This window comes from Lontra canadensis, unplaced genomic scaffold, assembly GCF_010015895.1.
Source record: "Lontra canadensis isolate GAN:19392208 unplaced genomic scaffold, GSC_riverotter_1.0 scaffold116, whole genome shotgun sequence".
NCBI lineage: Eukaryota > Metazoa > Chordata > Mammalia > Carnivora > Mustelidae > Lontra > Lontra canadensis.
In genome coordinates this window covers 1754470-1768478 of record NW_022631110.1, presented here as the reverse complement: position 1 = coordinate 1768478, position 14009 = coordinate 1754470, and the positions used below count along the sequence as shown (strand labels likewise).

The following is a 14009-nucleotide window of genomic DNA, read 5'->3' as shown; positions in this document are numbered from 1 at the left end:
CTGGATCCTGTTCCTGTATGGGCTTTTAAGGTGGAGGGGAATAGAGTGTTCCTACAGTTTTTTGGCCCTTGTAAACTTGGTTTTTTTCTTTTCTTTTTTCCTGTGCTTCGGTGCAACTGAGACTGGTGCAGGCTTGTGGACCCTTGGTTTGCTGAGGTTGCAAGCTCCCTGTGGGGGCCAGACCCACCTGTTACGGAGGCTGGACCCTGCTCCATTCTAGGCTTTTAAGGGGACATGGGACGTAAACTGTGTCTCTCTCACCTGGAGAACATTCCCACAGCTCCTTCACCGCTCAGCAGAGTTCTAGGGTTGTGTCTTTTATATGCTACTTGCTCTTTAAAACTGTGGCTTTTATTTTTCTGTGCCCAAGGACAGAGGGATCTGTTCCCAGTTCCTCAGTACTCTCCCTCCCCACTGCTGTTCACAGTGTGAGTAGGGGTTCCCTTTGGTGTTCTCTCTCTCTCTCGCTCTTCTCTCCATCTTTAGTTGCTCAGAAGCTGTTCGGTCAGTCGTCAAGTCTTCTTGAGGAGGAACTGTTCTATCAATAGGTACAATTCAGTGTGTTCCATGGGGGAGGTCAGTTCAGGGCTTTCCGATATTGCCATCCTGTGCTGGAACCTGGGACTTTGCCTTTTTCAGTTAAGAATATGTCCTGGAATCACTCCTTATTAGTTCAGAAAGATCTTCCTTGTTTTTCTTACAGCTGCGTGGTACTGCATTGTGTGGCTGTCCTGTAGTTTACTCCATCAATACAGGTACAGGTGCCCCAGAAGAAGGGCTAATATCACTCATAGATAAATAATTCTTCAATATATCCATCTATGTATAGCCTTTTGGTTATTTACAGTATCTTTTGATTTTAAGCAATACTGCAATGATTAATTTTTTGGTAATACTGGAGGTATATGTTTAGTGGGATTGCTAGGGCGAAAAGGGTATATGTCGTTTGGTTAGATATCGCCAAATTCCCCTCCAGATAGGCCGTACCAAGTTTGCATTCTCACCAGCAGTGTTTGTGAGTGCCTGCTTCCCCCCAGTTTCACCAGATTATGTTGCCATATTGTTTAATTTTTGCCAGTCTAATTAGGTGATGAGTGATTTCTCAACATAAATGTTTGCATTTCTCTATGAGTGAATTTGCACAGTTTAAGTGTAAGCAACATTTTTATGTGTTTTCTAGATTGTCTGTTCAAGGCTTTCCCCCCATTTTTCTACCATGTTTTTGTTCCTTTCTTTGTCCCTCAATTTTTTAAAAAAGATTTTATTTATTTATCTGACAGAGTGAGAGAGGAAACACAAGCAGGGGGAGTGGGAGAGGGAGAAGCAGGCTTCCCGCCGAGCAGGGAGCCCGATGTGAGGCTTGATGTGGGGCTTAATGCTGGGCTTAATGCAGGGCTTGATCCCAGGACCACAGGATCATGACCTGAGCTGAAAGCAGACACTAACAACTGAGCCACCAGGCACCCCTCTTAGTTCCTCAATTTTAAAGAGGTATTTATCTACTTAGTGATATTAGTCCTTCGTGGTATATATTGCACATATTTTCTCCCAATTTTGGCTTATGTTTTGACTTTATGGTGTTTGAGCATATAAAAATATTTACTGTTCAGATTTATCAATCTTTTCTTTTACTTCCTCTGTATTTTGAGTCAGATTTAAAGACTGAGGTTAAAGAATAATTCACCCCTATTTTCCTCTAGTACTTGTGTGGTTTCAGTTTTTATGTTTAGGTCCCTGATCCATTAGGAGCTTAATCTTGTGTTTGGGGTGAAGTATGGATCTAATTACATGATTCTCAACTAGGGGCAATTCTGTCTCCCCAGGGGACATTAGGCAGTGTCTAGAGACATTCTGGGTTGTCAAAACTAGGGGGAAGAGTGCTCCTGGCATCTCTTGGGTAGGGGCCTAGAGTGCTGCTAAACATAGCACAGTGCACAGGACAGCCCCCACAACAACGCCTTATTGGACTCAAAATGTCAATAATGCCAAGGTTGAGAAACTCTAATGAAATTTTGTCTTTTACCAAGTTTACCAAGTGGCTACCCAGTTGTTCCATCTTTTGCCTCAGTTTTGGGATACTGCCTTTATCATAGATTATATTTTCATATATATTTGGGTTGATTTCTGGACTTTGTATTTTTTTCTAGTGGTATATTTTTGTTTTTTTCTACTAGCATATTTCTCTATTCATATATTAGTGCCACACTATTGTAATTATAAAGGCTTTAAGGATATTTTAATGCCAGGTAGAGCTACTTACCCCTTATTGGTTTCCTTTGTCAGTGTTTTCCTGGATATTCTTGTATGTTTTTCCATAAGAACTTTAGTATCAATGGGTCTAACTCCATTTAAAAGAAAGCTTATTGGTATTTTTATTGAGATTGTGTTAAATTTATAAATCAACTTAGAACTGACCTACTTATAATGCTGAATCATTCTTTCCAAGAATAGGGGACATCCTTCCCTTTGAGAAAATCTAATTTTATGTTTTAAAAGAATGCTGTCGTTGCTCTCATACAGGTTTTGCACATTCTGGTAAATTAATTCCTAAGTATTTAATCTTCTTTGTTATTGCTGTAAATGGAGTTTTCTCTACTAGTTGGTCTTTTAATTGGCTATCATTTGTGTAAATGAAGGCTATTGATTTTTGTGTGTTTGTATCCTGCTACCTTACTGTGTTTGAATTACTTTTATCATTGATCCTCTACCAGGAAGATCCTATAGTATCATACATCTGCAACTAGATATAGCTTTACTTCTTCCTTCTCAAATCTTATGCCTATAATTGATTTATTTTGTCCAGTTGCATTGATTAATCTCCCTAGTATAATATTAATTATAGCAGAGATAGATAGTGAGCATCTCTGCCTTGTTTCTGATTTTACTGGAAATGCCTCTAGTGCTTCCCCATTAAGAGACTGGCTTTAGGACTAAGATATGTATATTTTATCATGTTAATGAAGTACCACTCGATTCCTATTTTCTCAAGTCTTTTTATAAAGAATATGTGTTGAATTTTATTTAAGGCCTCTCTGGCATCCATGGACATAATCATATGTTTTTTTCCCCTTTGGATAGTATATGATTAGTATATAATACTATATATACACTAATACTAATCTAATACATATACTAATATATATATTACTATATGATACTAATATATTTCTTAATATTGAACCAACCTTCTATTTATAGAATAAATCCCATTTAGTCATGGTATATGAATTTCTTAATGTGGTATTCTATTTGCTAACATTTATTATTTCCCCATTAATAACCAGAGTGATATTGGTCTATATTTCCCTCTCCCCCTTCCATTCTTTATCAGGTTCAGGTGTCAAATTTTCATAACATGTTCATAAAAGAAATGGGGAAGTTCTATTTTATTTTCAATGCTCTGAAATAATTTATAGAGCACTGGTATTATCTGGACTTGGAAGGTTTAGAATTCCTCTGGAAAACCATCTAGGCCTGAGATCATCTCCTTTCCCACCCTTGAAGGATGAGGATTCCCACGATGGGCTTTACAATTGTGAGAGAGACCTTGAATTTTCAGCTGACAGTGGGTTTTAAGCTAAGTTGGCTGGTCAGTTTCCTTTGTGTTCCTCTTGGAACTTCTGATTTAAATTACATGTCAAGAAACCAAGCAACCCCTCTTTCCACTTGCAAGATCTTTGAGGCTACTTTGGAGCCATCATCAGAAACAGAGGACACTGTACCTCTTGAAAATGTAAAATATCCCAGTGCACCCTTCGGATTTCACTGCAGTGCCCCAGAGGACCCCATCACACAGTTTGGGAAGCACAGGTATAGAGCCTTCCAGCCTTTTTCCCTATGCATGTATGTATATGTACTCATGTATACACTCATAGATACCATACACAATTTTTACACTACTTAAAAATCCCTGATGATAAAGTATATATTTTCCATGTCATTGAATATTCTTTAGTGACACTTTTTGATACTATAGTCTATCCTATGAATATATCAGAATTCACTAAGTACCTACTGTTGGATATTTAAGATATTTGTAACTATTTTTCCTATTCCAAACGGTGCTTTGATGAACATCCTAGTGAAAATATCTTTGCATTAGGATAAATTCCTAGATATAGAATTGCTGGATCAAAGGGTATGAATATCTTATAGGGGGTTTTTTTGGGTAAAGATTTTATTTTCTTAAGTAATCTCTACATCCAGCGTGAGGTTCAAACCCACAGCCCCGAGATTGAGAGACACACGCTCCGCCGACTGAGCCAGCCAGGTACCCCATCTTGTAAGGGCTTTTTTGCCCCTTTTATCTTTTTATTGAAGTATAATTGAGAAATAGTGTTACATTGGTTTCAGGTGTACAACAGTGATATGACCAACCTATGCTATATTATGCAGAGCTCTCCACAAGCGTAGCTCCCATCTGCCACCGTACAATGCTATCACGGCATCATTGACTATAGTCCCTATGCTGTACCTTTCATCCACATGACTTACTCATTCCATGACTGGAAGCTTGTGCTTCCCAATGCCCTTCACCCCTTTTGCCCATCTCCTCTTCCCCTCCACTCTGGCAATCATCAGTTTGTTCTCTGTATTTATGAGTCTTTCTGCTTCTGTTTGCTCATTTGTTTTGGTTTTTAGATTCCACATACAAGTGAAATCATGTGGTATTTGTCTGACTTATTTCACTTAGCATAATTTAACATCTTATAGTTTGATAAATATTGGGAATTGCCCTCTAGAAGGAGTACAACAACTTATATTTCCTCTAGTCTTATTAGTGAATATATGTTACAGGCTTTTTCATTTGATGGTAAGAGTTTGATTTTAAGTGTTTATGAATATAGATTCAGATATTTGTATGTTTTAGGCACTACACTAGGGACTTTTTCATATATACATGATTTAATTGTATTTATATAACACTTTTAAGTCTTAACAACCTTGTAAAATTGAAGTTATCATCCCCATTTCACAGATAAAGAAACTGGGACTCAAAACTTTTTCAAAATCATGCAACCGAAGAAATTGTAGAGCTGGGATTGAAACCTAGTTAGACCCATCATCTTATTACAATATCAATGATACACTATGAACTTGATTGGCTATTAACAATGATGATGATGTCTAATACATATCAAGTGCTTATTATGCATTAGGTACTATTTAGATGTATTAACAATGTAATAACACATTCAGTCTTTGTTTCAAACTTATGAGGTACTATCACTATTATCCCAGAGACACTAAAATGACTAACTTGTTCAGGGTCACACAGCTAATAGATGGTAGAGCTGATATTCAAATCCAGGCAGTTTGACTTCACAGTCTATACCCTTAATGACCAAACTACAGTATAACAGTTTGCAGAGTTGTGGAAGATTGTATATCAGAATCTCACTATGAATGCTTTTTTCCTGTTGCTCTCTAAGAAAATGTCCAGCAATGTGGTTGCAAATTTCCTGTCCCTGTACCTGCAGCCTCTTCTCTGGTAGCAGTCTACGGCTCTTGTAAGCTCAGTGCATAGAACTGTGTTCTGTTCTGAATCACCTTCAGGTCTGAGGGATAGAACTTGAATGGAAGATCTTCCAGTGAACTTGGTGACCCAAATTCGATCAAATAAATGAAACAGTATTCCTAAGTAATTGGGGCGATTTTAAGTATTATCGTTTGAGATGGGTACACTTTCTGGTTTACGTAAGTTTGCTCTAGACTCCTCCTCTTATTAATGCTTGTTCGGTAAATGAAGCACCCTCATTCTTATTCATTATTTTAGGCTTTTTCCTATAGTCTTACTTTGGTATTTAGACATTATTAAAAATTATGCAGATTATGACAGATGGTGATATTTTTATGTCATTTCTGTAAATGCTCAACATTATTCTCTCCCATCCGCCCCCCTGAAAAAAGAAAACAACTTAATGAGCCACAAAACATGTTATAATGAATGGAAAAATATTTTTAGCATTTTTATGCAGAAATGCCTCATTAAAAGCAAATGCTTTTGCAAGCAGATTTGAGCTTAATAAAACTTTTGTCGAGCAGGGGCTTTTATGACAAATCACTAGCATGTGTAACTGCTCTATGTAAAGACCTAGAAAGCCCTCAGAGTCTCTCACCTTCCTTCCTCATCCCTGGGCTACACTGCAGCAGCGTAGTTGAGTGTGACACGGCTCTGAGGAGCCTCGATGAGCCTGAAGGACATGGAGCCCACGGTGCAGCCACAGGTAGGAAAAATATCTATGTCTTGGTCAACATCACTTACTGTTGTATCTGGGTATGTTCATTTAGATGAAGTCTGTTCTCAGCTGGATGTTTGGCATCCCGCAGTCCAAATATTTTGCATCTGTTTTGTGTATCGTAGAAGCCAGAAGGGCGCAGGGTTTATTACCATACACAGAAGCTTAATTTCAAGTAAAAATCTCAACTTGGACCCACACTTGTAACTTCTTAAGACTTTGGGCCTCAAACTGTACTGACAAGGGAGCAGGGGTCCAACCATGTGGGCTGATTTGGTCATAGAAATCATAGCCTCTCGCTTCAGTGATGCCCTCCTCGGGGCAAACAGTGCTCACCTCTCCCCGCCGAGGCCGTAGAAAGCGCACTCATGGTGGTGATGTTTGTAGGTGCTCCGACCTGGGCTCAGCTTCATCTGTCATTGGTACTTGGGGGCTTGGGCTGAGTTAGAACCACATCCACCCAGGCAAAGCTGCCATCACCAGCAGTGATGAGGACACTCGGGTAACTGGTGACCCGGCAGGCCTAGCCTCCCTTATAGAATGGGGAAGCATGAAAGGATGACATGGCTCATCTTCAGACGGTGATTTTTCAAATTTTTTTCGCAGCCCACCCCACCAAATCATCTGCACTAGCACCTGCCCGGTAAGAGTGAACATTTACTGAGCTCTTACTCTGTGCCAGGCACCGTGCTACCTTCTTTCCAGGCTTTATCTCGTTTAGCCCTCAAACTTTATGAGTGAGGTGCTACTCATATCCCCAAATTACAGATGAGGGGCTGAGGACACCGAAGTCACCTGCTCTAAATCTTTCTGCTTCTATACAGAAAAACTCCTATTTGAGGCAAAATTGTCTCCCTGATTTCAGAGTCCTCAATTATGCCTTTGCTGCATTGTGCAACCAGTTAAGTAAAAAAAAATACTTATGTACTCCTGCTCTATTCTCCAAAAGATGCATGAATGAAAGGGGAAAAAAATCCAGTCACTCTCAAATACCCATGACTTGGCTTTCTTAGGTGGCCCAGGCTCTTCCATTAGGAGGAAGGAAATGGACTCCCAAGACCCATTCATGGTTTCTGATGAGCAAGGCCAGGGCTGTCGGCTGGCCACCAAGCTCACCGTTAAGAAGTGCCGGTCCTTAACTTCACGCCTCCTCTGGCTGTGAGCTGGGGGATGGGCTGGCAGTGGAGGGGCCGCTATGGAAAGAGGGGCAGCGGCTCTCTGCTCCCGGCGATCACTCCGGCTCCGGTGCTCTGGGGGCAGAAAAAGCAATAATACGGACACGTCCTTGGCATCTTCCATTTCTCTTTCCCCCTTGGGAGGGTGAGCAAACGACTAGAAAAAAGTGAGTTTCTCCTAATCTAGCTCATCCTTATACCAAATAAGATTCTTCAGAATGGTTCCAAGCTAAACTTTCATTTCACAATAATAGGAAAAGGGGCACTTACATTTTAGTGGGCCCATCTCATAATCTTTGTACGAGATGGCTCAATCTTGAGTTTGGAAAAAGCAGTATATTTTCAACATGCTTCATTTCAAAACAACATGAGCAAAAAAAAAAAAAAAGTCTAGAACAATAGCTGACATTGATGCTGGAGGGGATGGTAGGCACAGCCATGCCAGAGCCTCCTGGGGAGTGGCAGGCACGGATGCTCCCAGCCATTCAGTGGGTGAGGGCGTCGGCTCACCCTGGCTCAGGGCTGCTGACTGCTACGTGGTCAGGAATTTTGCAGCCTAGTTTTTAAACTATTGGTAGCTTGAAGTAGGCCACGGTGGAGGTATTTACATCACAGAAATTAGTGAGTGTTACACATTAGGGCTTTTATCTATCTTTCCACCAGCTATCTATTTCTTTATCTACACTTTCTTTTCTAGAGAGCCTGTGACCAGTACACCATTGCAGCCATCTAAGCTCTGTCATGCCTAACACTCAGAGGGCTTTGAAATCCTAGGCTCCTAGAGAAAGTAAAGGAATCCCAATGATGACAGTTGTCTGATTTCGAAATAAAGCTACCTCTGAGGAAAGCCAAGACATTTCTGTTTGTGGGATGAAGTGATCCTGACTTCGTAACAAGAATCACTGAGAGCCCAAGAGCAGTTTAGCTTTCTGGGTGTCTCAGTGAGCTACAGAGCACACCCTGCCCCACACACTGGCCACACTGAAGGCCACCGAGCCTGCAGCTCCGGCCCACACTTATGCCTGGGGCCTCCTCGTCTAACCAAGACATGAAGTCTCCGAAGAGGTAGTCTGTGCCAAACTGCGGCCCAGCCAGTAGTTATCAGAAAGCCTTTTGAGATAAATGTCTTCTTTATTGAAGTGCCTACCTCTAGTGCCATCCTCTTTTCTCTCTGCAAGCCAATAATGGGCTTTTCTAAATGGACAGCACAAGGAAAAGTTACATTTTAAAATACATAATGAGGAGTAGAATACAGGTGTCACTGGTTAGGAAGAGGTCAGAGGGAGGGAGTCAGGAGGGAGACATGAACTCAATTTCCCGTTTAGTGGTTCCCTTCCTACACTTTCTCAAATCTCTTTTCATTTGCCCTGGGCTGGGAGGAGGCAGGCTAGATTAGTGGCTCCCTACTAATGTTTTTTCTGGTGCTATGGTTGGGAGAACATTCACCCGCTAGAGTCTGGAACTGCAGTAGACCCTTGGTCCATATTCCTTTAGACCAGTGGATCGTAGACCTCAGCCCTGAAACTTGGAAGACAATATAAAATAGAAATGTCTCTTTACAGCCACTTGGTAATCTCTCTCCCTGTCTTACAAACAAACGATGGCATCCCTTAAAGCCATCATTGGCTGTGAGTATAAAGAATTGCTAAGAAAAAGGGGGGAAGGGGGGAATCCAATTCTAAGTACTCTGAAAGCCAGTGAGGTGTGACTTGCTCCAGGAAGCCTTCTCTGAAGCTCCCTGGCACGACTAGTGCCTCCTCTGAGCAGCCACGGCGCTGCGCCGAAGTCCCCTGTTTACCTGTCCGGCTCCTTCACCAGACAGGCGTTCCCTCTGGACAGGGACCAAGTGGTAGTTACTGCTCGCTGCGTCCCAGGTGTGGAGCAGCACTTGGCCTCAGTAGGCTATGTTGAGGGGTTTGCTATTGAGCAGATCTTGAAAGCAGCCAGTTTCTAGGTTCTGATCTCAGCCCTCTGCTCACTCCTTTTAGCCTCAGCTCCAAAAGGAGCACAGTACTGCTGCCACCACAGCTTTACTCGTCTGGGCTTCGTTATCCCTAGTCCTGGTGGAAGCCAGGATCTTCCAGCTGTCCAGAGAGCCTCCGGGGAAGCTTACTGCCCTGTTTGCAGAGCAGGGCTGTCGCCTGGTCGGTGCTAGTCACGGCCACCAGATGGCAGGCGTGGTATTCTGATGGATGCCCTGCTAAGCTGCTGTTTCTTGGACAAGGTTAAAGAAAAAAAAGAAGTCACTTTCTAATTTTAATTCCACACTGCATGTTTTTAATTCTATGATGCCTATAATTCCTGTTTATGGCTCTCTGCAGTGCTATTAAAACTACTACACCCAAGATTTGCTGTTGAGAGAACCTCAAAGAAAGCCAGTCTGTGGAGGACAAGAAGCAGCTCCACAATCTTCCTTCCAAACCCCCAGGAGGCCTTATATCCCTCTCTCAGCCCCCAGGAGGAAGTTCTGAGAAAATTGATATTGGCACTTGCTGTTCCTCAGTTCTGTCATTAAGTCCAAACCCGACAACACGGTGAAATGTGATAGCTTACCAAGCAGCTTAATGTTATCTGGTCGAATCTGGAAAATCTAATCAGGGATGACTTATGAATAATAATAAAGGGATAAAAATAATTATGTCTAAAGGGCTAACGTAACTCAAGCTCTCTGATGATGGGATCAGAGAAAGTATTTAGTGAGAATGATCAGATTCCTCTGTCATCATTCTCTGCCCTCAATGCTCAACCATTTTTCTACAGAATTTGATTTACTTACGCACACATTCATTGAGGACATACTCTATGTCAAGTTCATGCTAAGTGATTTGAATAAAAAAATTAATAAGATGCCGTCCGAGCTCTTGAGTTGCTCATGGATTAATGGTGGAAGACAGGCCTATAAGGGGTTAGTGATGATGCAAGTGTATAAATGACATGATTGGGAGGATGCAAAGGATATTATTATGGGAAGGGGGCCTAACTGAGGCTGCAAGGGAACGGTGAGTATGTTAAGGAAGATTTCCAGAAGGTGCTTACACTAAAAATTTGGTAAAGAAGGACTTTTTAGCCAACTACAAAATTGAAGTGACTCAATTTAAAAAATCAAAGTGATTAGTAAGATTGCCAGAAATACTTCTAGAGGATACTGGTCATCACTCTTTTTTCTAAGTGTCCCAGTATCGGCTACCAATAACCAAGGGGAATTTTTAGAAACAGCTGAGTTAGGGATATTAGTCGGTTAATTCTTTCATTAAAGGGGGAGAAGACCAGGGCTATGGGGAAAGGGAGAAGTCATAAACATGTGGAAGAACATAAACTGAAAACAAATGTGTCATTTCTCCATCCTCATGGTGACATTAAAGTGTTTAATCTGAACTGTAATACTTTTGGAAAATACCATTCCTTACAGGAGCATAGGGAATTTGGAACAAAGGCACTGAAGGTACAGACACCACCATCTGTCTCCACGGCAAAAATCTAAAGGCCAGAAAATCTGGCGTGCCAACTTCTGATACCCAACTTAGGGGGGGCTCTAAAAGGATAATGCCAGTTTTTAATCTCTGTCCCAACTACAATGGTTTTAAGCCACCGGGAAGTAAGAGAAGGCGGTTACCTTCTACCTTGCCTGCCTTGAGCCCATCTCTGGCTTTTTCAGGACCGAGAGAGAAAGAGAAATAGAAATATTTATTTTCCCAGGACACTGTGTGAAGTGAGGAGGAAAAGAGCTCTGGCTGGGGGTCTGGAGGCCTGGATCAGGGTCTTGGCATTCTACCTAATGGGATGTATGTGACTCTGAGCAAGTTTGCTGACCTCGCTAGGCCTCCACGTGCTCTGCTGGAGAATGGCCCATGTCACTGGTTCTCAACAGGAGCACACCCCCTGAGGGAGGGTCTGGCTGTTAGATGACTAGGCGGGAGCCAAGGATGACAGCTGTCCTACAAGGCACAGGAGGGTCCTGAACAAACAAACAGTACCCTAGGTCCCACCTGTGTTCTACCAGCATTTCTTGTGAGGGGGGAAAAAACCTAGAACCTACTTTTGAATCAAACCTAATTCTCTTTTAACTATAACCCAAAGGTGTGGGGGTTTTTTTTTTGGGGGGGGGGTTGCTCATGTTTAATGTATGTACAATGCACCAGTTTTTATGGTTGTGTCCTCCTGGCCTCGAACTCCTTCATTTCCCTCTACTTTTTGTTCAGAATGGCTTCTGATTATCTTTACTTAATCCAAACCTATTTATAGGCACCAACATCTGACTGCTTTGTGATGTCTTTAAGTGTAGTCGTGCCCAGGCATTTATATATTGCAAATATTATAAATAATTTTCCTTTTAAATAGCACCATAGTGCTATTTCTAATTACATGTATAAGCAGGTTATATTACTCATGAATTTGTTTTCAGTGTAGAAAAGGGAGCATTTCAAAGTAGTTGTTATAACAAGGTGAGGTGTTAGAACTGATGGGACAAGCTCTGAGTTCTGTCTCTGAAAAGCCCCGCAAAGCCCAGGACCAGTTACCTCTGCGCAGGGCTTGCAGGCTCTGCCGGGCATGGCGGTGCAGCTCCTCCACGCAGGGTGGCCTTGTGGCCGGGAGGAAGATGTTTCTCTGCTGGTGCCATGGCGCACGGTAGTACACGCTCAGTTTACTCTCAATGTCCAGGTTGGAGACGGCTGCAAGACAGAGAGAGAAATGGGGCGTTATACATCACAACTTTAAATTAGGCCTCTGGCAGAGCCTGGGTGGGGGTCGGGGTGGGGTCTGGGTGGAGTAGAAGTTCAGAGAGCTGCGTTCATATTAGGAATGCACTCAAAGCTGGAGAAAGGTCTGTGGCTTACAGTACAGAAATAGACCACCTTTGCCCCCAGGCTAAGGGATGGGAGACCCCAGGACACCCACCATCTGCCTGGGACCAGCTAACTTTCTCTCCACACCTCTTTGTACTCTCTGTCACAGTTGCTCATCAACCTGGATGGACTCTTGGCCATCCATGCTTGGGAGTGGGATGCGGGGGGTGGTGTGGGGGGGAGTCCTGCCTTCCAAGAATACAGAGAAAAGCCTCAGGAATGAGTCAAAAAGGTCACCCTAGCTCCAGTCTTCTGGCCACAGGGCCTCAGAATTATAGTTCTGCACACCTGCTCCTAAAACCCAGCTGAACTTTACTTTTCCCTTGCTCTGCTTCCTGTCTCCTGTGACCCCTGGCCCCCAACACTTACTGTTTTGCTTTATCTTGCTCTCCACCTGCCAACTCCATTGCCTGCCATCTTTCAAAGCGCTGCCCAGCTTCCTTAGTTTCATCTAGGGGCAAGGACAAGCACTGAAGAACCCAATCCAGGGGTACTGGAGTTAGCTGAGGAAACCACAGACAGTGCAGGCGACGAGAGGGGTGCCGTCCTTGCAACTCATCCAAGACATCAGGGAAAAAAGCCTCTTTCCCCCAAACACACCCTAGGTCATCATGTACACACTGAGCCTGGCATGGAGATCACCTACGAGTGATCCCCAGATAAACTTAAGATAAATTCTCATGGGACAAGCTGGTCCTAAGCAGGAGGATTCTGGTCAGGAAACTGCTGCAGAGAGGAACTCCTGAGCACCTGGGCAGCTTGCCAGCCTCAGGAATAGTGAGAACTGGCCCAGAGGGCCTCACCTGCCAGACCTGCTATCCCAACCAGACCCCTATTCCTCCCAGTCTCGTTGTTTCCCTCTTCTCCTTTCCCTCTTCTCCCCAGTGTATGATTTGGGGCGTGTTCTGCCCAACTGTTTATTCCTGTGCCCCAGACTTTTTTTTTTTTTTTTTTTGGTTCTCCTCCGATCCTTTTGTTTATCATTTCACTTTGTCTGGGAAGCCTTACACAGAACAAGATACTCTACAGATAAAGCAGAAAGACAAATGGAAAAAGGAGGTAGGACACTTTTGTAGAAAGGAAATAGAAGAAAACTGGGGAAAATACAACGTTTTGATAATTAATCCCCACCACCACGCAGTACTGCATTTATGGGAATTAGTTTTGGTTTTCTTTTTCTTTTTTAATTTTATTTTTTGAGAGACAGCCTGTACACTAGTGGGGGGGTACGGAGGGGCAGAGAGGAAGAAAGTATCTCAAGCAGGTTCCACACTCAGTGTGGAGCCCGACATAGGACTTAACCCACAACTCTGAGATCATGACCTGAGCCAAAATCAAGAGTTGGACACTTTAACTGACTGTACCACCTAGGCGCCCCTTGGTTTTGTTTTCTAATGCAGTCTTCAGTCTTTTTTTTTTTCCTAGAATAATGCATCATAATCACAAGAACCATCAATAGAAACAGACATATTTCCAAAGATGCTAAAGAAACATCACATCGACAGGGTCAAAGGAACAATGCTGTGCCTGCAAAACAGTGCCATGCAACAGAAATTTCTATGACGATGAAATGCTCTATTAGCTATGCCATCCAATGTGGTAGCCATTTGTATGAGAACCAGCCACACTGGCTATTAAACACTTTTTAATTTTTAATTGTTAAAAAATGTAAATTGCTTACATAGCTATAGGTAGCTATTCTGGACACCCATAATCATGAACACTCATCACATTCTCTCACCTCCAGCTAC

The 14009-nt window shown here is 42.6% G+C and overlaps 1 protein-coding gene across 2 annotated transcripts in view; it reads right to left on the bottom strand.

The window, feature by feature from the left end:
* NHS (NHS actin remodeling regulator) overlaps positions 1-14009 on the bottom strand; it is a 336054-nt gene that overhangs the window by 41758 nt on the left and 280287 nt on the right. For both annotated transcript variants that reach the window (XM_032840858.1, XM_032840860.1), the window contains exons 2-3: positions 11932-12084; positions 7356-7489 (exon numbers count right to left, since the gene is read on the bottom strand). In XM_032840858.1, coding sequence (XP_032696749.1) covers positions 7356-7489; positions 11932-12084 — 287 coding nt within the window. The remainder of the gene's footprint in view (positions 1-7355; positions 7490-11931; positions 12085-14009) is intronic.